Genomic DNA, 25,732 nt, shown 5'->3' with positions numbered 1-25,732 from the left:
CAGGTTTGGTAATGGCCGCCTGACCCTCGGTCAGACAGTCACAGGTTGTACCGTCTACTATCACATACGGTAGCAGGATATTTCCTGACCTGACGCTATCAGGTGATTATCATGTAATAAAATAATTGATTCAGTTTACTTCATATTAATTTTCATTTATTCAATCATCATCATCATCATCATCATCATCATTTCCCATTATCCAGCTGTAGCCGGGTAGGGGCAAATATGGTTCCTCTCCACTTTCTTCTGTCTTTCCACCACTCCTCCTCCAACACTGTGTCCCAGTCCAGGTTTCTTTCTCTAATACTGCGTTTGATTGTGTCCTTCCATCTCAATCGTGGTCGTCTGCAGTCTCTCCTTTCTTGCATTTGCATCTCCATAATCTTTATTGGCATTCTTTCATCACTCATTCCCTTTATGTGCACAAACCATCTTAGTCAGCTCTTCTCTATTCTATCATTCATTTTTTCCATTCCAATTTCTTCCCGGATTTTCTCATTCCTTATTTTGTCTCTTCTACTCTTCTGTAACATACTCCTCAAGAACTTCATTTTGGCTGCCTGTATTCGACTCTCAGCCTTCTTTGTCATTGTCCAAGTTTCTGCTCCGTAAGTTGTTATGGGTACGTAATACATCTTGTACATACCATACTGTAGTTTCCTTTGCTTCCATTGGCATATCTTTGTCCCATAACATGTTTCTTACACTATGATAAAAACAGCTTCCAGCTTGAATCCTCCTACTAATTTCAGCATCCAATCGAGCATTCTCTATTAATTCACTCCCCAGGTATTTGAACGTCTCCATCACTTCCAGGGGCTTGTCTGCAAGTCTAATCTGACCTTTCCCTTCTTTCTCCCCTCTAGTCATAACAAGAGTTTTGCTCTTTTCTGCACTTATTTTCAGTCCACATTCTTCGATCTTCCCATTCACCACATCCAACTGTTCTTGAACATTCATGTCCTCTTCTCCCCAAATCACAATATCATCTGCAAGTAACAACATGTTCATTTCTCTTCCTCCATATGCTGCTTTTGCTGTTTTCATGACGTCATCCATTACTATCGTAAACAGGACTGGTGATAGAACACTTCCCTGTCTCGGCTCACTTGTGATTTTGAACCAACTTGTCCTGCCAACTTGTGTCTGCATGCAACTACAACATTCCTTGTACATTGCCATGATCATTTTTATTAATCCCTGTCCAATTCCTTTTTGCACCAGACTATCCCAAAGTTTCATCCTGGGACCTGGGGGCACTGTCATATGCCTTTTCAATGTCAATGAATGTTGTCACCATATAATTCCCATACTCCCATTGCTTTTCCATTAGTTGTCTTATAATGAAAATGGGCTCTATTATTTGACCTTCCACTTCTGTAACCAAAATGATTTTCCTGAATCTGATTTTCAACCTTAAACCTTATCCTACTTTCCAGTATCCTCTCCATTATCTTAGCAACATGGGATATCAGAGTAATTCCCCTGTAGTTCTTCAATACTTTATCTCCTTTCTTGAAAATTGGAATGATTATTCCTTTTTGCCAATCCTCAGGGCCCTCGTTATTCTCCCAGACAATCCTGAGAACTCAATATATCCACTGCAGGCCTACAGCTCCAGCTGCCTTTATCATCTCCACTGAAATTTCATCTATTCCAGCAGTTTTTCCATTCATCTTTCTTACTGCCATTTCAATTTCATTCCTTGTAATTTCTTTAACCATTTCCTCATCAACTAAAGGCCTTTCCTGTTGGTCGGTCCGTTGAATGACTGTCATTAGTTCTCATGTTCAGCAACTTCTGAAAATACTCTCTCCATCTATCTCTTATTTCTTCTGGCTTTGTTAATATTATGCTGTCTTCATCCTTCACAAATCTGGTGTTTACTTCATCTCTCTTTTTGTTTCTTAAGATACCATACAATAATTTCATGCTGCCCTGTATATCATCTCTCAATTTCTGTGTGAGTAAGGCCCAGCTTTTCCTCTTTTCTTCCTTCTACCTTCTCAGCCAAATTCTTTGCCTCCACATATTTTCTTCTACTTTCTTCAGTTGGTTCATGTTTGTGGGTTACTGTAGTCACGTCCTAGTTCGTGAACCATGGGCAACGACTGAGTGGCCTAGTAAGTGGTACTGAGAGTCGGGATACCAGTTGCTATGGAATGGGAGTGGGCATCTCAGACATATTCTGAGTCGTGGCCCTCCTTGTGCTCAGGCTGCTAGGACTATACAATTCACCGGTGGTCCATAACCCGTTAGAGGAGAGATCCTCACTTGGACTATGTGCAAGTAGGGTAGTATCCTGCTTCATGAATTTACCGAGCTCAGAACATTTTAAGCAAGCCTCGGACCTATGGGAGTAACGGAGTCCCACTCCCATTTGACAGGCAAGGGACTCCTTGGAAACAACTTGGCGAACGAAATGGAATTCGATGGGGAGCTATCAATATCAATGGGGCTTATGGAAGAAAGAAAGTAGAACTGGCTGAGTCAGCAAAGAGGATGCATCTGGATGTGCTAGGAGTAAGTGATATTCGGGTAAGGGGAGATAACGAGGAAGAGATAGGAGATTATAAAGTGTACGTGACGGATGTTAGAAAGGGAAGGGCAGAGTCTGTGGTAGGGCTCTTTATCAGGAATACCATTGCACGCAACATAGTTTCTGTTAGGCACGTAAATGAGCGAATGATGTGGGTAGATCTGTCAGTTGGAGGAATTAGGACTAGAATTGTGTCCGTGTATTCATCATGTGAGGGTGCAGATGAGGATGAAGTTGACAAGTTTTATGAAGCATTGAGTGACATCGTGGTCAGGGTCAACAGCAAGGATAGAATAGTGCTAATGGGCGATTTTAATGCGAGAGTTGGGAATAGAACTGAAGGATACGAAAGGGTGATTGGTAAATGTGGGGAAGATATGGAAACTAATGGGAATGGGAAGCGTTTGCTGGAATTTTGTGCTAGTATGGGTTTAGCTGTTACGAATACATTCTTCAAGCATAAGGCTATTCACTGCTACACGTGGGAGGCTAGGGGTACCCGATCCATAATAGACTATATCTTAACAGACTTCGAATTCGGGAAATCTTAGGAATGTACGAGTTTTCTGCGGATTTTTTGATGATACAGACCACTATCTGATCTGTAGTGAACTAAGTATCTCTAGGTCTAGGGTAGAGAAAGTGAAATCTGTCTGCAAACAAATAAGAGCAGAAAATCTCCAGGATGAGGAAATTAGACAGAAGTACATGGATATGATTAGTGAGAAGTTTCAAACAGTAGACAGTAAGCAGGTTCAGAATATAGAAAGTGAATGGGTGGCATACAGGGATACTGTAGTAGAAACAGCAAGGGAATGCCTAGGAACAACTGTGTGTAAAGATGGAAAAAGGCGAACATCTTGGTGGAATGATGAAGTGAGAGCAGCTTGTAAACGTAAAAAGAAGGCTTATCAAAAATGGCTCCAAACAAGGGCCGAGGCGGACAGGGATTTGTACGTAGATGAAAGAAAGGGAAACAAATAGTTGTTGAATCCAAAAAGAAGTCATAGGAAGATTTTGGTAACAACCTGGAAAGGCTAGGTCAAGCAGCAGGGAAACCTTTCTGGACAGTAATAAAGAATCTTGGAGGGAAAAAGGAAATGAACAGTGTTTTGAGTAATTCAGGTGAACTCATAATAAACCCCAGGGAATCACTGGAGAGGTGGAGGGAATATTTTGAACATCTCCTCAATGTAAAAGGAAATCATCCTGGTGGTGTTGTGAACAGCCAAGCTCATGGGGAGGAGGAAAATGATGTTGGTGAAATTACGCTTGAGGAAGTGGAAAGGGTGGTAAATAAACTCCATTGTCATAAGGCAGCAGGAATAGATGAAATTAGACCTGAAATGGTGAAGTATAGTGGGAAGGCAGGGATGAAATGGCTTCATAGAGTAGTAAAATTAGCATGGAGTGTTGGTAAGGTACCTTCAGATTGGACAAAATCAGTAATTGCACCTATCTATAAGCAAGGGAACAGGAAGGATTGCAACAACTATCGAGGTATCTCATTGATTAGTATACCAGGCAAAGTATTCACTGGCATCTTGGAAGGGAGGGTGCGATCAGTCGTTGAGAGGAAGTTGGATGAAACCCAGTGTGGTTTCAGACCACAGAGAGGCTGTCAGGATCAGATTTTCAGTATGCGCCAGGTAATTGAAAAATGCTACGAGAGGAATAGGCAGTTGTGTTTATGTTTCGTAGATCTAGAGAAAGCTAATGACAGGGTACCGAGGGAAAAGATGTTCGCCATACTGGGGGACTATGGAATTAAAGGTAGATTATTAAAATCAATCAAAGGCATTTATGTTGACAATTGGGCTTCAGTGAGAATTGATGGTAGAATGAGTTCTTGGTTCAGGGTACTTACAGGGGTTAGACAAGGCTGTAATCTTTCACCTTTGCTGTTCGTAGTTTACATGGATCATCTGCTGAAAGGTATAAAATGGCAGGGAGGGATTCAGTTAGGTGGAAATGTAGTAAGCAGTCTGGCCTATGCTGACGACTTGGTCTTAATGGCAGACTGTGCCGAAAGCCTGCAGTCTAATATCTTGGAACTTCAAAATAGGTGCAATGAGTATGGTATGAAAATTAGCCTCTCGAAGACTAAATTGATGTCAGTAGGTAAGAAATTCAACAGAATTGAATGTCAGATTGGTGATACAAAGCTAGAACAGGTCGATAATTTCAAGTATTTAGGTTGTGTGTTCTCCCAGGATGGTAATATAGTAAGTGAGATTGAATCAAGGTGTCGTAAAGCTAATGCAGTGAGCTCGCAGTTGCGATCAACAGTATTCTGTAAGAAGGAAGTCAGCTCCCAGACGAAACTATCTTTACATCGGTCTGTTTTCAGACCAACTTTGCTTTACAGGAGCGAAAGCTGGGTGGACTCAGAATATCTTATTCATAAGTTAGAAGTAACAGACATGAAAGTAGCAAGAATGATTGCTGGTACAAACAGGTGGCAACAATGGCAGGAGGGTACTCGGAATGAGAAGATAAAGGCTAATTTAGGAATGAACTCGATGGATGAAGCTGTACGCATAAACCGGCCCTGGTGGTGGGGTCATACGAGGCGAATGGAGGAGGATAGGTTACCTAGGAGAATAATGGACTCTGCTACGGAGGGTAAGAGAAGTAGAGGGAGACCAAGGCGACGATTGTTAGACTCAGTTTCTAACGATTTAAAGATAAGAGGTATAGAACTAAATGAGGTCACAACACTAGTTGCAAATCGAGGATTGTGGTGATGTTTAGTAAATTCACAGAAAATTGCAGACTGAACGCTGAAAGGCATAACAGTCTATAATGATAATGTATGTATGTATGTTTCTTCAGTCTGAGATGTTTTCCATGCTTTTCATGCCATTTTCTTTTCCTTCACTTTACTCTTTACCCTATCATCCATCTGTGTGTCTCTTTGTCTTTTACATTTCCTGATATTCCACCACATACCTTTTCTGCACATTCAACCAGTGCTTTCTTAAATTTTTTCCATTCATCTTCAACATTCCCCACTCTGTCCTGGGTACCAAGGGTATTATTTCCTTTTAAAAATTCTTTTTGTATGCTTTTCTCCTTCAGCTTCCATACTTTAATTCTTTTCTCTTTTCTTAATGGGGGCTTTTCAATCTTTCCCACTTTTAGTTTTCCTATCACAACTCTATGATCTCCACCAACGGCTTCTTCAGGCATGGCTGTTACATCTACAAGGTTCTTCCGGTGTTCTTTCTCTATGATTATATAATCAATCATGGTCTTTGTTCGTCTGTCTCCCCAACCATACCTTGTAATCCTCTGACTGTTCTTCTTCCTAAACCAGGTGTTCCCAACAATCATTTGGTTCCTCATGCAAAAATCCACCAGCAACTCACTTTCTGGATTTACATTTCCACAGCCCAGTGGCCCTACAACATCTTCCTTTCCTTGTCTTTCCATTCTAACTTGTGCATGTAGATCTCCCATCAATAGCACTTCCTTATCTTCTATCTGTCTCTTCACTTCCTCTAAAAAGTCCTCTATGCAACCCGTTAGTGGGGCATACAACTGGAACAGGTCTTTCATGCCATTTTCAAACTGGAGTCTCATTGCCATCATCCTATCGCTGACGCATTTTGTAGACTCCACGTATTCTTGGATTTCTTTTCTAAGTATGATGGCCACTCCATTTTTTGCTTCAGGTCCTCCACTGTAATACAGCCTGTATCTTTCTTTCAGAGGAATCTCTCCCGTACCCCTCTTCTTGGTCTCACACAGTCCGAGTATGACTATATCTTTTTCTTTCATGAATTCAGCCAGTTCTTCTGTCTTTCCCGTCAGTGTCAGGACATTTACTGTCACAATCTTGATGTAGTATTCAATCAATAAATGGTAATGAATAATAATTTTTTGGTTTTTCACGAGTAAGTTACGTGAAGTATGTTCAATTCTGATAGTGGCAGGAGAAAGGTGCTTTTCTTTTTTTTTTTTTTCTTTTTTTGTCTCTAATCCCTCATTACCCCATTCAAGTCACAATAAATGGCCACATTGTTGACAGTGAAATGTGATTTAATTTGCCCCCCCCCAGTAGTTTGAGCGTATCTGTCACACAAAAACATGCATAAAATGTCCGACTCGTTGGCTGAACGGTCAGCATACTGGCCTTCGGTTCAGAGGGTCCCGGGTTTGATTCCCAGTCGGGTTGGGGATTTTAACCTTAATTGGTTAATTCCACTGGCCCGGGGGCTGGGTGTATGTATTGTCTTCATCATCAGTTCATCCTCATCACGACGCGCAGGTTGCCTACAGGCGTCAAATAGAAAGACCTGCACCTGGCGAGCCGAACCTGTTCTGGGATATCCCGGCACTAAAAGCCATACAACATTTCATTTCATGCATAAAATATGAACTAATTAAGATAATTCACTCAAATTTCTCATTCACGCCATTGAAAGCTGTGATATACCCGTACTTCATTTCTTGAATACTGCTGGCTGTGATACAAATATTTAGTTTGAAATTATTTCAAAATGAGTGGATCCATGTACTTTAAAACATGGCAAAGTTAGGACGGTCGACAGAATCTACATTTTTAGTATTTCTGAAGCACCATGAAATGGATATATATCAGGATTATTGCCTTTATTCTCCTATTTGCAACCACTATGGTTCTTTTGTGCACGGGGAATTGGCGCGGCACGTTCACTCTCACTTTCTTCAATGCTCTTCGCACTCGAGTAACTTTCGCTGTTGCTATCACTACCCTGGAACTCTGATTCATTTTCCATAACATCATTATTGCCATAATTGCCATCTAAAACACTATCTACAAACGCTTTCCCACTCTCTTCATCGTTACCGCGATGCCAGTTCTACTGCTAATGAATACTGAATGTTGATGAAAATAAACTGTTGCTCAACAGTCCCAGTGTCACAAATACAGGCAGCATTGTTTACCAACAGTACCTGCCTCTAGTTCTTTACAGCGTGTATTGTGGGAATTTATAATGCAAAGGGAATCTAATATACGAAGATAACTGAGACACTGTGTCACTGCAAGCTGAGCTTGTCATTTGATTCATGCGCCAAAACACTGCATGCAAACACAGCTCGTCAAATGATGCAAATGGGTTAAATATATATTACTTCTCCTAAGTGCATAATAACTGCAATAGGCAATGAGAAAAATATTAATTTCATCAGCACAATATTTTTTTTTACATTCAGTTTTTTGTTTCTTTTGAAAACTTAGAAAAAATGCATTAGTTCCTTTCTCCACACACCGATTCAATTGTAACCGAGTAAAATATTTCTCAAGTAACTGTAATTCAAGCCAGTTACTTTTATTTTGTACTTCTCCCATCACTGGATATATGTGCATATGTAAATACAAATGTATTTGAAATGTTTCAGCATATACGGAAGCAGTTAGTTCCTGGAAAGCCCTTCACTTTCCTGGGCCACTCATTTGGTGGGCTGGTGGCTCTCGAGATGGCTGCAGCTCTGGAAGCCGAGGGCTGGCTGGGTCATGTCTTTCTACTGGATGCTTCTCCAGAATTCACCTCAGAGCTTGTGAAACAGCACTTAGTGAAGGATGCATCAGATGAAGACTCATTTCAGATTGCTTTACTCTACAGGATAATACAGTTCATAACTCCAACGTTTGAATATACCATTCAACAGGTTAGTATACTGTAATACCTATACTTCTTTCATTGGATTGTGTCTTTCTACATGATGCTTCCCCAGAATTCACCTCTCTGCTTACAAACGGGAAGCCACCAAATAGATATTGTGAAATGTGACAAAACTAGCATCAAGTAATAGACAATGATACCAAATGACATGTTACCATCAACGTCAGAGCCAATACCCCCATAGTTCACAAGGAATAAAGGTATCAGTATGTCATATTATCAGTGGCCACAACACATACTGCTATACGCGCAAGGCTAAATGGCTTGCACAGTGGTTGAATGGTGAAGACTCAGGACTAGACAGTGAAGGATGTCAGGTTCAAACCGTACTACAATAATTTATTTTAGGTTTGTGTAATGTCATGCACACATTTTGAAATGGGGAACATCTATTTAACACAATGTGGACATATCCTGAGAAAACTTGTGTTTGCATGGCCGAGCTTTAGCTCATATTAATTGAAGAACTTTAGTGCCATCTTTTCGGTTATACCAGAACTATTTGAAGGCCATGGGTGATAGAACTTGGCTGTGGATAGTTTTGCATGGATGATAGTCGCTTTTCCTTTTGATTATTCTTCATTTTACAGTTTTCCTTTGGATTTCCTGACAACATGTTTACAAAGTTTAAAGAGCAGTCAGCAAGATGGCAATTCCCAGGGATCGCGTGTATTTAGACGGATGAATTTATTTGTGAATTATGTCCTGATACAGGTTCAGAATGTCCAAGTGATGGTGAATATTTTGAGTTCAATGAAATGTTTCAAGTGATGGTAGGTAAAGCAAAAATAACTGAATGAAATGTATGAAAGACTCGTTTGTCGAGATTTCTAGAGTATACCTGGGTGAAAAACATTAAACCTAATTATTTAGAAATTATCAGCAAAATTATCTGCACTGTCAAACAGTTTACACTTTACAAAGGAAAATTTTTATGTATCCTCCTATTCAATACATTACATAATTACATAATTAGATGGAGTAATAAAATTCAAACATGTTTAGACTCATTTGAGCCATCTTCAGTGAAATAATGGCAGTTAAAGTTATTTACATAATACAAGCTAAAAATGTGCTAAAAACATAATGAAGGAACAAATGAAAAACAAAAGAGTGATGACAGAAATAAAAAACAATACAGTATACAACATTTCCATCATTAGATGGAGCAATAAACAACTTGTTGAGACAAATTCAATAAAAGAAATGTTAATATTATACATAATTGAATCTAAAAAGTGTATTAAACCTAAGAAGAAAAGAAATGAAAACAAATGATACAGATTGAAACTAACAATAAGTGCTTATAGTGAGGTTGTGGACCTCTTTGTCTAAAAATTTTGCAGTTTGATACAGTTCAAAAAACAGGACGAAATCACTGTGTTGAAAATTCAGAACTGACAGTCTGTCTTTGTAGAGTCACCATCACCATGAATGGCTAAGAGGGAGTGGAAAAGCTTGAGAGTCCAAGTTTGAGAGGAGACAACGTGCCTGGTGACATGTATGTTACACGTAATGGAAAAACACCGATGAACTTCAAATTTTAGAATAGCAGCATTCTTGATTCATCTCAGTTTAGCAGTCCCATTCTCGACGATGGTTTCCAATATTGGATGGTCAGGAGGGCAGCAACAAAATTGAGAAGCTGTGTTAGAGAAGATAACAGGTGCATGGTAAACTGTATGTGACCATAGTGAAAACAGTCAGTGAAGTTCCAATCTGTAATGGAAAAAATGAGGTTGTGTGAGAAACTTGGGCTGATAAGTAAAAAGTGTAAAATGAGTGTGAAGAAAGTTAAACAGTACTTAATAGGTGGTTGTTCTCTCAAAACGGCCTGGCCTTCTCAAAGTAACGGGGTCCCGTTCTTACTATTGTATCTATTGTTGGCTCAGCTGTGTTTGCGAGGATGGGAGGAGTGGTGGTGAGTTGGAGAGATGGAGGTGGGGGTTTGTATTATTATAGAAGTTCTGACAAATATATGGAATGAATGTTGCAAGTAGAATGTTCTTTTTTTCATTTAATTCATTTAAATTGTGTGAGGAGTTCATAAACCGATCTAAATCGATGTGGATGCTCTCAAGAACATTGAGCAAGGTGCCTTTTTGCTCATAATGCAAGATCTTAAGATCTTTATCTATTGCAGTGTATTTATGGCTGGATGCTTTATGATGTTCACTCATAGCTGAAAAATGATTATATTTGAGAGCGTTGCAATGTTCGGCATATCTTATGACAAAATTGCGGCCTGTTTGACCTACATAGTTGGAATTACAGGATTGGCATTCTAATTTGTAAACTCCGGAGTTCAAATATCTATTATTAATGTTATTGTTGACAGTGTGTGGATAAAAATGAGTTTGGGGTTAGTGTGGGAGGTTCTAAACGCTATTTTAATGTTTTTTTTTTTTTTTTAAGATATTAGAAATTCGGTAAATTCTACTATTTTTGAAAGTGAAAGTGGAAAATTTCTCTTTAGGAGCGAAATCTTCTTCTAGGGTAGTCTTTCTTTTGCTAGTGGCTTTATGTCGCACCGACAGATACAGGTCTTATGGTGACGATGGGATAGGAAAGGCCTAGCAGTTGGAAGGAAGCGGCCGTGGCCTTAATTAAGGTACAGCCCCAGCATTTACCTGGTGTGAAAATGGGAAAACACGGAGAACCATCTTCAGGGCTGCCGACAGTGGGATTCGAACACACTATCTCCTGTATGCAAGCTCACAGCCGCGCGTCCATAACTGCACGGCCAACTCGCCCGGTAGGGTTGTCTTGGGTCTGTTCTTATATCTATTGATGAAATGAAATGGGGTATGGCTTTTAGAGCCGGGAGATCCCAGGACGGTTTGGCTGGTCAGGTGCAGGTCTTTTGATTTGACACCCGTAGGCGACCTGCGTGTCGTGATGAGGGTGAAATGGTGATGAAGACAACACATTCACCCAGCCCCCATGCCAGAGAAATTAACCAATGATGGTTAAAATTCCCGACCCTGCCGAGAATCGAACCCAGGACCCCTGTGACCAAAGGCCAGCACGCTAACCATTTAGCTATAGAACCGGACTATCTATTGATGATTCTGCTGATGAAGGTTCTACTGAAACCGTTGTGTTCTACAATATTGTAAATAGTATTAATTTCTTTTTTATAATTCTTGCGAGATAAAGGAACAGTTAATGCTCTGAGTACCATGCTATTGTAAGCTGCTTTCTTATGTATGACTCCAGAGTTTACAAATTAGAATGCCATTCCTGTAATTCCAGCTATATAGGTCAAATGGGCTGCAATTTTGTCATAAGATACACCGAACATCGCAATGCTCTTAAATATAATCATTTTTCAGCTATGATTGAACATCATAAAGCATCCAGCCATGAATACACTTCAATAGATAAAGATCTTAGGATCTTGCATTATGAGCAAAAAGGCACCTTGCTCAACGTTCTTGAGAGCATCCATATCGATTTAGATCAGTTTATGAACTCCTCTCACAATTTAAATGAACTAAATGAAAAAAAGAACATTCTACTTGCAACATTCATTCTATATATTTGTCAGAACTTCTATAATAATACAAACCCCCACCTCCATCTCTCCAACTCACCACCACTCCTCCCATCCTCGCAAACACAGCTGAGCCAACAATAGATACAATAGTAAGAACAGGACCCCGTTACTTTGAGAAGGCCAGGCCGTTTCGAGAGAACAACCACCTACTAAGTACTGTTTAACTTTCTTCACACTCATTTTACACTTTTTACTTATCAGCCCAAGTTTCTCACACAACCTCATTTTTTCCATTACAGATTGGAACTTCACTGACTGTTTTCACTATGGTCACATACAGTTTACCATGCACCTGTTATCTTCTCTAACACAGCTTCTCAATTTTTTCGCTGCCCTCCTGACCATTTAAAATAAGGCAAACACACCTAGGCAATATTGGAAACCATCATCAAGAATGGGACCACTAAATTGAGATGAAATCGAGAATGCTGCTATTCTGAAATTTGAGGTTCATCAGCGTTTTTCCACCACGTGTAACATACATTTCACCTGGCACGTTGTCTCCTCTCAACCTTGGATTCTCAATCTTTTCCGCTCCCCTCTTAGTCATTCGTGGTGATGGTGACTCTACAAAGACAGGCTGTCAGTTCTGAATTTTCAACAGTGATTTTGTCCTGTTTTTTTAATTGTATCAAACTGCAAAATTTTTAGACAAAGAGGTCTGCAACGTCACTATAAGCACTTATTGTTAGTTTCCGTATGTATCATTTGTTTTCATTTCTTTTCTTCTTAGGTTTAACATTCAATTATGTATAATATTAACCTTTTTTTCACTGAATTCGTCTCAACGAGTTGTTTATTGCTCCATCTAATGATGGAAATATTGTATATTGCATTGTTTTTAATTTCTGTCATGTCTCTTTTGTTTTTCATTTGTTCCTTCATTATGTTTCTAGCACATTTTTAGCTTGTATTATGTAAATAACTTTAACCCCCTTATTTCACTCAAGGTGGCTCAAACGAGATGAAACATGTTTGAATTTTATTACTCCATCTAATTATGGAATTATGTTATCTATTGAATAAGAGGATACATTCATTTTTTCCTTTGTAAAGTGAAAACTGTCAATATGGAATGAATCTAATATCTTGTAATACAGTTTACATCCGCCAAGACACTAACTTCACGGATATCCGCATCTGTGCAGAGCTCTAATGGTGGGGATACAGCCTTATCTTCATGGCGTGGAACAGTCATGGTACAAAATTAATCTGATAATTTTGTTCCAAGTTTAAATAGTGTAAATAACTTATTGTTTTCTTAGAGCTGGATTATGGATAATAGTGCAACTAGGCTAGAAGATTTTGAAGGTGTTCCTGGTACAAAGGTATGGCCTAAATTCTCCCAAAAAATTGAGATAGAAGTAGATTTTTGATGGGAATTGCTATGGAATGGTTGAGTGAAAGTGTAGTTCCCATTGATCCCTAAACTGCCTCTCCTTCTCACTCCATAAAAAGAACCCCCAATCATATTGTCCGGATAAATTAAGAAACGTATCCTGGACAAAATACCAGCAACACAGGCAAAGAAAAACCCAACTAGAGTGTGCCGAGTGTGTTTGAGCATAGTGAAACAAGATATATGTGCAAGCAATGTTGTGTGCCCCTCCACAAAGGTTCCTGCTATTCTGTTCACCACACCAGAAAAGAGTACTAGGACTATTCGGGAAGGCCTCAAGAAAGAAATACAATAGTCCTTCAAAGGTTAGTGAAGTTCTGACAGTTTAATTGTATCTGTAGGCATGCACCCCACTTTGGAGATAGATAGAAAGTGGCCGGGAACAGGGCTTGTGCATGGTGTGATCGGCACCCGGTCTGCAGTATGTTAACAAAAGACGTAAGAAATTTGGAGTGTAGGAAGGAAGTACCAATGAAGTGTAAAGAGGTGATATGTAAGATGTACTACTACCCAATACTGACATATGCAGCAGAAACCTGGACACTGAAAAAAATAAAGTCAGGAGAATAAAGCCCAGGCTAGTGAAACTAAATTTTTATGAAGTATGAAGTATGATAGGAAAGACAAGAAACGACAGAGTAAAATATGAGGATGTCAGGGAAGAAATTGGAATGGGAAAGCTGTACTAGAGAAATGGAGAGGGATAAACTTAGATGGTTTGGACATGTTAAAAGGATGCAAGAAGGAAGGATACCAATCCCCCTGTGGGTGAGGGCAGTAGAATAACACCCACAATATCCCTGTCTTTACACGTAATAAATATCATTTTTGGTCCGTATTGATGATATTTGATTTGATTTTGTATTGATTAGGTGGTCTAATAAATAACTTAATGTTATTATTTCAATCATATCCCTGTCTGTCGTAAAAGGTGACTGAAAGGGGCCCCAGGGGCTCTCAACTTGGGAGCGTGGGTTGGCGACCACAGGGCGCTTAGCTGAGTCCTGATATTGCTTCCACTTACTTGTGCCAGGCTTCTCACTTTCATCTATCCTATCTGACCTCCCTTGGTCAACTCCTTTCTTTTCTGACCCCAATGGTATTTTCACGCCTTCCGTGGCCCTTGTCTTTCTTTGGCCGATATCTTCAACTTTTCAAAGTGTTGGTTCCCTTCCATTTATTTCTCTCTGATTAGTGTAATATAGAGGATGGTTGCCTAGTTGTATTTCCTCTTAAAACAATAATCACCACCATCACCACATGGAAGGATACCGAAGCGGATGATGAAGACCCAGATAGAAGGGCAAGAGGGAGACTAAGTAGGTTGATAATGATCATGAATAGTATAAATAGAAGAAACCTATATTGGAACACAGTTACGGAGGAACAATGGTGTTTGTGAATATAGGAAGATGGAAAGGTGCCATAAACATCCCAACCCAGCGGGAGCTGGACAAGGGAAAATGATGATGATGATCTACTCTTGTTAATGAATGTCTGAATATTGATGTTCATAATGCAGGAGATTTATAAATTATATTTCTATACGAGACAAGTAATGATAAAGAAATAGTACATGTGCAACATACCACCCTTCTAGTTTGCTAGCAACACACAGGAGATCAGACATAATATAGTAAAGCATTTGGGCTTTTGCCATGTGAAATTCTCTGCAAAATGTAAAGAATTTCACTTTGTTTTGTTGATGTGGCAAAAGCCCAATAGCTTTATTGTCATGTCTATTATTACAGGCTGTGAAAGTATCAGTCTAAACAGGAGATTAATCTGCATATTGACTGCGACCTTGCTGGATGGTATCTGAATTACAGAGACAGGTGCAGGGATTCAGTATACATTGCCCCATAGCACAACATGCTAAAATAGAAGTCTCATCTAGTTGGCGTTTGTTAATATGTCGAACATTACATTCTATAAATTGGTATATGTTGCAATAATGTACTGCATCTCATTGTTACTGAAGTACACACATTATGTATTCATTCCTTGCACATTGTGGTGTAGTGGCCTCTATCTACTTCAAAGGTGACAGTCCTTTGGTACCATTATCTATTATTTGATGCTAGTTTTGTCACATCCCCCCACAATTTCTATTTGGTAGCCACTCCTTGTTAATGAAGGATGTTTCTGATGAAGACTCGGTTCATATTGCTTTACTCTGTACGATATTACACTTCGCAGCTCTAACGTCTGAACGTATTACTGAACATGTTAGTATTTTGTAAAGTAATTCTCTCCTTAATGTAATGTTATTCCTACCTTCTGCCACTATTCATCTAAATTACGTATCTGGAACTCTTATTTTCATGGCTTTTTATCAACTTCTCCTTTCTTGTACATCAGCCCAGATTCTACTAATCAGGTATCAGTTGACTCCTGTATGCTTTTATGTCATTACCTTCCTGCTCTTGATGTTTCTTGAATGTTCTCTTCTCCCCACCATGGGAACCATATAAATATCTGCTTCTACCTGTATCTCACTGTCTGTGCTATCATGCGGTGCAAGAGCGGAGAGTGTTTCAAGTTTCTTCATACCATGAATGTTGCTTCTTTCTGGTCTTTCTTAACAACATGAAGTTTTCAAGGTAGTGGGGAGGAACCTCTGTTTTATTAGTTTTGCTTTTTTGAAGCTGGTTCCTTCTACACTTCAGGCTGTCTGTACCTAAGTATTGTTTTCCCTTTGTATAAATTATATTTGGGGTTATGTTTTGTAATTTTCACCTAATTTGGAGCAGGCCAATGATCTAGGCCCAACCCAAGTGATCCGGCACGGCACTTATTTTTACCTAATATCTCTTTTCTTCTATTTGCAATTCTGGTTCGAGCTGACGACCGGCCATGTCCGATACACAGTGTGCACCATAAAAATAGTATTAATATGGAAACAGTGAAAAGATCAATTTTGTTACTTTCATTGACCTGTCTCAAAGTGACTGGAGGTGTGAGCGATGCTGGTAATGCCATTCCTTTTGTAGCCAGTCCCTGCTTATGAATGGTGTGAAAATTTTGTTCATAGTGTCGGTTGGTGCATCCATTTCGGTAGGCTTGGCAGACTGATATATAATATGAAATGGGTTGCCAATAATAGCCTGGTATGATATGGTACCCCAGTCCCATGTAAGAGCAAAATTTGTGCAAAGTTTGGTAATTAGTGAATGTGATCCAATAAGGTCATTTATTTGGATGAAAACTAACCTGAAAACATATTTACAGAAAGATACAGGCAGCTGAAATTAAAAAAAAAAGGTACATTCATACACTATTATTTACAACTGTTCATAAAATCGGGCTGCATTTAGTTTGCTGTTACGAGGAAACATGTGGAAGTTTGTTTCTACACATTACACAGGTCTGTTCTGTAGAGTGAACTTCAGCAACTGACCTATTTTTTCCATTTGTGGGTTTGTACTCTTCATCAAAGAAGCACTCAAATATTTCAGCGACGACTTACCTGGATTGAGGAATAGTCCAATTTGGGAAACAGTAAGGATTCCGATTGGAGATCATCCTTGTTTTATGTTGAGGGAATTCGAGGCAGTTTTTAGGCCTTTTACTTGGCAGAAAATCCTCTTCAAAGGGAACATCACATTACTTATTAGGTTCAAGTCCGAAAACTATTTTGGTTTGTGTAAGATAGTCTAATAAACCCACTTCATTCTCCCCTGCAGAGCCCTGATCAGAATGTACAGCCACATCCAGTGGCTCAGGGTATATATTCCTTATGTCTTTGTCGTCCTTTTACAGTACATGTAATACTTCCTCTAAGATGTGGCCACTGGAGAGGGAAACATAACCAAATTGCTATGCTTGAATTTCTGAATAAACTATACCACAGCCCTTAAAATATGTAATAAAAATCTATACAGGTCTTCCTCGTACATTTATGAAACCTAACTTTTATAATAATCCACTTTATAATAACAACATGAAATGTTTCTGTAAAGGGCGTGCAGTGCTATACGGTACCAGCATGTTTCTTCTGCTCCCAGATTAAGCTAATAGGAAGTATTCATTGGTAATGTCATTCCTATCATCTGATATGAACACATTTAATCTGTTGAAAAGTTCATTTACACTTTCTTGTACAATCAATAATGCTACTTACTTCAAACAAGCAGTCAGAGTCGCTTCATATAAAGAAGTACTGTTGATTAAATTTGCCACACAACACAGACATGTTAACCATACTGAATGATTCTTACAAGATCTATCTTTCATACGATGTACAATTTTGCCATAATTATGGTGTCCTTCTCGATAACACAGTACAACAGTGAATTGCTCTCAGACATAAAATACATCAATTACCATGTTTTCGGACATGCTGATCACAAAAATAACACTAGTTTTTTAATATCACCTAACATTATTGAGATATTTGTATCACACCTTATAGCGGGACTTCTTCAGGAGCGGAAGGTGCTACTGTCCCCCTGTCTGGATAACTTTCTTATTATACCTCATGGTTTTATTACTCTAAAGGAATGTTAAACCTCCCAATTGCCTATTCTGTTAATAGGAATAATTATGGAAACAATACTTAAGGCTTTGAACTATACAGAACATGGGTGGCAGGTTTGTGCAGATCTAAATGTAATAGGTATGCTAACAGGAATGTAACCAGGATTTACAAAATGTTGTTGTTTTCTCTGTGAGTGGGTCAGTCGATATAAGTGTAATCATTATGAAATTATAGAGTGGTCATCAAGAGAAAGTGTAGTATTAGATGAAAGAAAGTGTTAAAAACTTGCCACTTGTTGATGTCACCAAAATAATTTTCCTCCTTTGCATATACAACTGGAGTTGATGAACTTTGCTAAGGCAGTAGACATTTCAATATTTAAGGGGAAAATTTCAGAGATTGAGTGAGGCAAAACTAAAAGAAGGTATCTTTATATGGCCATAAATATGTGATCTCTTACATGATTCTGTATTTGAGGAGACTCTCTTCCCCGTTGAAAAAAATAAAATAAAATAAAAATAAAAAAATAAAAAACCCTAGCTTGCTTTTAAATTGGTTTGTGTGAATTTTCTGGGAAACTATAGAGCAGACAATTACAGAGATAGGGCTGAGGGCTTTACAAGACACTGGGATGCAACATGTTCCTTAAGATTTACTTCCTCCATTCACACTTGAATTTCTTTCTACCGAACCTTGGTGAGGTCAGTGACGAGCATGGGGAAAGGTTCCATCAGGACTTATTAGAAATGGATAGGCGATACCACCGGGTGAGTTGGCCATGTGGTTAGGAGCGTGCAGCTGTGGGCTCGCATCCAGGAGATAGTGGGTTCGAACCCCACTGTCGGCAGCCCTGAAGATGGGTTCCCATTTTCACACTAGGCAAATGCTGGGGCTGTACCCTAATGAAGGCAACGGCCGCTTCCTTCCCATTCCTTTTCCTGTCCCATTGTCGCCATAAGACCTATCTGTGTCGGTGCGACGTAAAGCAGCTAGCAAAAAAGGCGATACCAAGGGAAATCAGTGTCCAACATGCTTCCTGATTACTGTTGACAACCTATAACGGATGTTTCGGAGTCATCTTATAGGTACAAATCTTTGAGGAAAAAGTTTTTTAAGATGGTAAGAATTTTTACTGTATGAAGTCTTAATTGCAATATAAATACAATTTTGGAATACATAATATATTTCTGTTGTTGTGTATTTTGGATTATGGATGATTTGGTTTGAAATTGCACCAAATATAATAATAGAAAACTGCAAGTGAACAACAGTGAACTATATATCCTATGCAGTATGTTGCGAGAAGTTCACCTTGTCCTCTCAAATAACTGTTAAGCGATAGAGAAAAACAAGCTTTAGATTTGAAATCAGCATATGTGAATTAACTAAAATAGCATATTTTCATTTCTAAAAGCAGAAAATGTTTAAATTTATTGTACTGTGAATTAGGACAAATTTGATAGTAGTACATGCTGGTACCACCCAGTACCATAAGTCTTTCTCGGGTTAAATACCAATAATACAAAAATTTCATTCATCTTGCCAATGAAAAAATATTACATTAGCAATAAGGAAAGTAATTAAACTGGCAACACTGAGGCCAGTGGATGGTTCACCGTTCCGTTTTTGCCATCATATTTAATATATTTTATGAGTAGTAAATTTCAAGCAGGGACAATTTATAAACTAGCCAGGACACAAGGATCAAATTGTCAAACTGAGATATATGATGAGCCTACTCTTCCCACACTAACCTATCATTGTGTTTACCCTATTATGTGCTCCTGTCTGTCTGCAAGTAGAGTTACTTGAAATATTAAGAGAAACTATTTTCTGATGCCATTTCTAACATGTAAGAAATTTAAATTTGTAATCATTCAATTGCCAATTTCTTGTAATAAATCTTATTTTCTTCAAATTCATTTAGTTTGCTAGTTCACTGAAAAATCTGAGCTCATGGAGTGAACGAGTCGAGTGGGTACTGAACATGGCACCGGAAGTGGATCGAGATTATCAGCGTGCAGTTGTAAATGCTATCTTCACTAACATCAGGGCTATTATGAACTACAGTTGGCCAAAAGGTAGACGGCTACAGTCTGCTGTGACTCTCATACGCCCCACCAACACTTTGGTTAAGATGGAGGGAGACTGCGGACTTTCAAAGGTAAGTTATAGTCACCGTGACATTTATTTGATGTGTGTTACAAAATCCGTAACAGCTTAGGTAAGATTGTTTTAAATGTTGTGGAATTCAGAGTATTGGATGAACATATCCCTCAAAAGTATGATATATTTACTGAAATTTAACCCACACTGCCACTAGCTAGTGTAATAAATAGGACTAGGATAGTTATGTACAGTAATAAGAACATTTTTGCATCTTATTGAAACGTAAGCATGTAGTAAAATGTTTACGAAACAATATTTCCTGGTCTAAAAAATGTGAATTTTATAGTGCATAATGTTTAGAAGATATAATTTAAATTGTACATATTTTGCAATTTTCACAGGAAAATGTTTTTAAAAATGGAATTAATTACCTTCTAAAAATCATAATAATAACAAAAAATAAATTATAAACAAATTAAAATTAAGTTCATTTGTCGGAGCCGGGGAATTCCCGACGGGGATTGAGAAGACCAGTAACGCCAGAGCAAAGCGCTTCTGCAGAGCAGCTGAGCTTTGATTGTGAATGTGAGTGGTCGGTTGTTACATTGCACCCCACGTTCTGTTATAGCTAAGCTGCAGCATTCACTTGTAAAAACGTGCCACCATGAAATTACAATTATCTGCTCAATGTGAAAATTAAAGCAGGATTACTACATATAGGCTCTTGTTATATCGTGCTGCGTGTTAAAGACGTATAACTGCGGATACTCGTTTTCAAATGATGCTGCGTTTGAAAACAACAAAGCATTTTTTAAAAGTTTCATTAAAAAGAAGTGCTAAACAGTGTTTGCTCAAAGTAAATACCCTAAACGAATCAATTTGTTCAATTTCAGGGCCCCAGTAGTCAAACTTTAATAAGGATCTTTGCAAAAAAAATTCTTATGCTGACATTCCACTATGTACACTGACTGACAGTGACAATGCAACACCAAGAAGGAGTGGTTCGAAAGGGATGAAAGTTGGGGAAAAAACAGAGACGGCACGGACGAATAATTGATGTTTATTTCAAACCGATATGCAGGTTACACAATGCGCACGGCATCGACTCAGTAGGATGTAGGACCACCGCGAGCGGCGATGCACGCAGAAACATGTCGAGGTACAGAGTCAATAAGAGTGCGGATGGTGTCCTGAGGGATGGTTCTCCATTCTCTGTCAACCATTTGCCACAGTTGGTCGTCCGTACGAGGCTGGGGCAGAGTTTGCAAACGGCGTCCAATGAGATCCCACACGTGTTCGATTGGTGAGAGATCCGGAGAGTACGCTGGCCACGGAAGCATCTGTACACCTCGTAGAGCCTGTTGGGAGATGCGAGCAGTGTGTGGGCGGGCATTATCCTGCTGAAACAGAGCATTGGGCAGCCCCTGAAGGTACGGGAGTGCCACCGGCCGCAGCACATGCAGCACGTAGCGGTGGGCATTTAACGTGCCTTGAATACGCACTAGAGGTGACGTGGAATCATACGCAATAGCGCCCCAAACCATGATGCCGCGTTGTCTAGCGGTAGGGCGCTCCACAGTTACTGCCGGATTTGACCTTTCTCCACGCAGACGCCACACTCGTCTGCGGTGACTATCACTGACAGAACAGAAGCGTGACTCATCGGAGAACACGACGTTCCGCCATTCCCTCATCCAAGTCGCTCTAGCCCGGCACCATGCCAGGCGTGCACGTCTATGCTGTGGACTCAATGGTAGTCTTCTGAGCGGACGCCGGGACTGCAGGCCTCCTTCAACCAATCGACGGGAAATTGTTCTGGTCGATATTGGAACAGCCAGGGTGTCTTGCACATGCTGAAGAATGGCGGTTGACGTGGCGTGCGGGGCTGCCACCGCTTGGCGGCGGATGCGCCGATCCTCGCGTGCTGACGTCACTCGGGCTGCGCCTGGACCCCTCGCACGTGCCACATGTCCCTGCGCCAACCATCTTCGCCACAGGCGCTGCACCGTGGACACATCCCTATGGGTATCGGCTGCGATTTGACGAAGCGACCAACCTGCCCTTCTCAGCCCGATCACCATACCCCTCGTAAAGTCGTCTGTCTGCTGGAAATGCCTCCGTTGATGGCGGCCTGGCATTCTTAGCTATACACGTGTCCTGTGGCACACGACAACACGTTCTACAATGACTGTCGGCTGAGAAATCACGGTACGAAGTGGGCCATTCGCCAACGCCGTGTCCCATTTATCGTTCGCTACGTGCGCAGCACAGCGGCGCATTTCACATCATGAGCATACCTCAGTGACGTCAGTCTACCCTGCAATTGGCATAAAGTTCTGACCACTCCTTCTTGGTGTTGCATTTGCTCTGTCAGTCAGTGTATATTGAAATGGAAATGGCATATGGCTTTTAGTGCCGGGAGTGCCCAAGGACAAGTTTGGCTTGCCAGATACAGGTCTTTTGATTTGACGCCCGTTGGCGACCCGCGCGTCGTGATGAGGATGAAATGATGATGAAGACGACACATACACCCAGACCCAGTGCCAGCGGAATTAACCAATTATGGTTAAAATTCCCAACCCTGCCAGGAATCGAACCCGGGACTCCTGTGGCCAAAGGCCAGCACGCTAACCATTTAGCCATGGAGCTGGACACTATGTATATTAGAACATCCTAACTGATGTGCATTCTTAGAAATATATATACCACACTATACCGCGTAAGTCTACTCTTCACTAACATTATGTTCAATTAATTTATGAAAAAAAAAAAAAGAAAAAAAACAGTGCAAGAAACTCATGATTCTATTAAAGTCTAATCTTGGTTACTTTGGATGAAAGTCCAGGTGTGTATAAACAATCTGTATGCAATGTAATTGTTTGTTTGCTCACTCAGAATGAAATTTCAAGGGTTTATCTTCTAACAGTAAAAGAAATGGCAGCGATAAATCATACAACTACTGCGAAAGTGTTCAATAACACAATGATTTTATTGTGGCCGAAGGGGATTACGTACGAAAATGTAGTATTGTTCTTATCTGATACTGCCCCCTATATTAAGGCAGGAGGGAACCTAAAACCTGTTATAATATGAAGGTAATCCCAAAATTAAGGTCTCGTACTTTTTTGTAAATACATAGACTTGTTTATTTCTACAATGGTTTACATAATTTTACAGCTTGAACATTTAGCTATTTTTCTACATAATCACCATTTCAGTCATTGCATTCTTGTAGACAATGTGACAGTTTTTGTATGCCCATGTCATACCAGCTCGCCGCCATGCTGTTCAGGAAGTTGTGAACCTCATCTTTCTCCTCATCGTTGGTGCTGAACCACTTTCCAGCCAAATGTTCTTTCAACTTAGGGAACAAGTGATAGTCACTGGGCGCCAAGTCGGGACTATAGGGTGAATGGGTGATGATGTTCCACTGCAACTGTTGCAGGAGAGCAATGGTTTGCCCGGGGACGTATGGGCGAGCGTTGTCATGGAGAATGTTTACGCCCTTGCTCAACATTCTTCTTCTCACGTTCTGACTTCCCCGTCTGAGTTTTTTCAAGGTCTCACAGTACTTGTCAGCATTAACTGTGGTCCCAGTGGGCATCAAGTCGACCAACAATACCCCTTTTCGATCCGAAAACACAGTTGTCATGACTTTACCGGCAGAGTGTCTTTGGCGAAGAGGGATGCTGCCACTGGCGTGATTGTTGCTTGGTCTCAGGTGTAAAGTGGAACACCCAGGTTTCGTCACCCGTGACAATTGAGTCCTGTTCGGCTACAAAGTGTTGAAGAAATTCGCGGGAAGAATCAACTCGTTGCCACATGTGGTCTTCAGTCAGCATGCGTGGCACCCGTCTTGCGCACACCTTCCGATATTTCAATTTTTCCGTTAAAATTCTGTGATTGGCGCTTCGGGAAACCTCAGGAACAAAAGTGCAGAGAACATCCAGGGTGATCCGACGATCTTCACGCATGATTTGCGCAACCTTCATGACTGCCTCAACAGAAATTGACGGTCTCCCACTCCTTTGTTCGTCGTGAATTTCAGTCCGACCGGCTGGAAACTCTCTACATCACTTACAAATATTTTTGACATCCACGTATGACTCACCATACACTTCTGTCAACTGGCAATGGATTTCAATTGGTTCAGTACCTTTTACGTTCAAAAACCGAATAACTGCGCACACTTTGCACTTGGCGGTAACATTCAGCGGGAGCTCCATTCTCAACGGCTGCCAAGCCAAGACTGAGTACGTCAGCGCGGCATGCGCACCTTTATATGCGAGCACGGGAAACACTCTTCACAATATTGTGACTAACAGCCACATGAACAGAGTTCTGTATTCATAAAAAAAAAAATAGGAGACCTTACTTTTGGGATTAGCCTCGCAGAATTATTCATGTAACATGCTTGGTGTAAGCAGTTCACTGCCTGAGTGAAACTATGCACTTAAACTTTCCTAATGTTAATTGTTTAATATCAAGCATAAGAAAGGTTTTCCTTAAATCTCTGAGTGGAATCAATATTTTGTTTAAACAGCTCTGGAAATTCCACTTCCTCCTAAACCAATCATTATGAGATGATGGACCTGGTTAGAGGGTGCCACATATTATTGTTACAATTTTCGCACTATTGAGAATGTACTAAGAGAACTAAATGAAAGAAGCATTTTCTTTTTCTTTACAAGTTGCTTTATGTTGCACCAACACAGATAGGTCTTACGGCGACGATGAGAAAGGAAAGGGGTAGGAGTGGGAAGGAAGTGGCCATGGCCTTAATTAAGGTACAGCCCCAGCATTTACCTAGTGTTAAAATGGGAAACCACGGAAAATCATCTTCAGGTTGCCGGCAGTGGGGTTCGAACCCACTATCTCCCGAATAGTGGATACTGGCCGCACTTAAAACGACTGCATCTATCGAACTCGGTAATGAAAGAAGCGCAAAGAGTGGTACATGCAAGAAAGGAATAAAGGAGGAATTCATTTACATTAAGTCACATTTCAACTACGTTTCTGCAGCAATCACAGTGCTCGAACAAAATGACACACCACTTGTCACAAACATAAGTTTAACAGAAAATCCCTTACTAGAGCTTAAGTCTGCAGCAGGTGAAATTGAAAATAAAATAGTAGAAAAATTTAACTATGTACTACACAAATAAATCCAGGATACCACATATTACAATATTTTGGCAGTATCTTGTCTAGTATAATAAAGATCAAATTGTTGGACACTGATGAAAGATTACCGCTAGAAGAAATAGCAAACTTTAAATATGTACTGATAACATCTTTTGCAGCCAAACATTGCTTTTCTGAACACAAATCAGTTCTTGGAAGTAACAGAGAAATGTTTCTGTTTTCAAGTATTAACATTTTATTATTATTTTACACTGACTGACAGAGCAAATGCAACACCAAGAAGGAGTGGTTCGAAAGGGATGAAAGTTGGGGAAAAAACAGAGACGGCACGGACGATGTTTATTTCAAACCGATATGCAGGTTACACAATGCGCACGGCATCGACTCAGTAGGATGTAGGACCACCGCGAGCGGCGATGCACGCAGAAACACGTCGAGGTACAGAGTCAATAAGAGTGCGGATGGTGTCCTGAGGGATGGTTCTCCATTCTCTGTCAACCATTTGCCACAGTTGGTCGTCCGTATGAGGCTGGGGCAGAGTTTGCAAACGGCGTCCAATGAGATCCCACATGTGTTCGAGTGGTGAGAGATCCGGAGAGTACGCTGGCCACGGAAGCATCTGTACACCTCGTAGAGCCTGTTGGGAGATGCGAGCAGTGTGTGGGCGGGCATTATCCTGCTGAAACAGAGCATTGGGCAGCCCCTGAAGGTACGGGAGTGCCACCGGCCGCAGCACATGCTGCACGTAGCGGTGGGCATTTAACGTGCCTAGAATACGCACTAGAGGTGACGTGGAATCATACGCAATAGCGCCCCAAACCATGAT

The 25,732-nt window shown here is 40.2% G+C and overlaps 1 protein-coding gene across 1 annotated transcript in view; it reads left to right on the top strand.

The window, feature by feature from the left end:
* LOC136886745 (fatty acid synthase) overlaps positions 1–25,732 on the top strand; it is a 367,163-nt gene that overhangs the window by 334,434 nt on the left and 6,997 nt on the right. Inside the window, exons 31-32 of the mRNA XM_067159549.2 lie at positions 7,931–8,200; positions 19,580–19,816. Of these exons, the coding sequence (XP_067015650.2) occupies positions 7,931–8,200; positions 19,580–19,816 (507 nt within the window). The remainder of the gene's footprint in view (positions 1–7,930; positions 8,201–19,579; positions 19,817–25,732) is intronic.

The sequence above is a fragment of the Anabrus simplex genome, chromosome X (assembly GCF_040414725.1).
Source record: "Anabrus simplex isolate iqAnaSimp1 chromosome X, ASM4041472v1, whole genome shotgun sequence".
Taxonomy (NCBI): domain Eukaryota; kingdom Metazoa; phylum Arthropoda; class Insecta; order Orthoptera; family Tettigoniidae; genus Anabrus; species Anabrus simplex.
The sequence above is the reverse complement of the archived record's forward strand: the minus strand, read 5'-3'. Positions and strand labels throughout refer to the sequence as shown.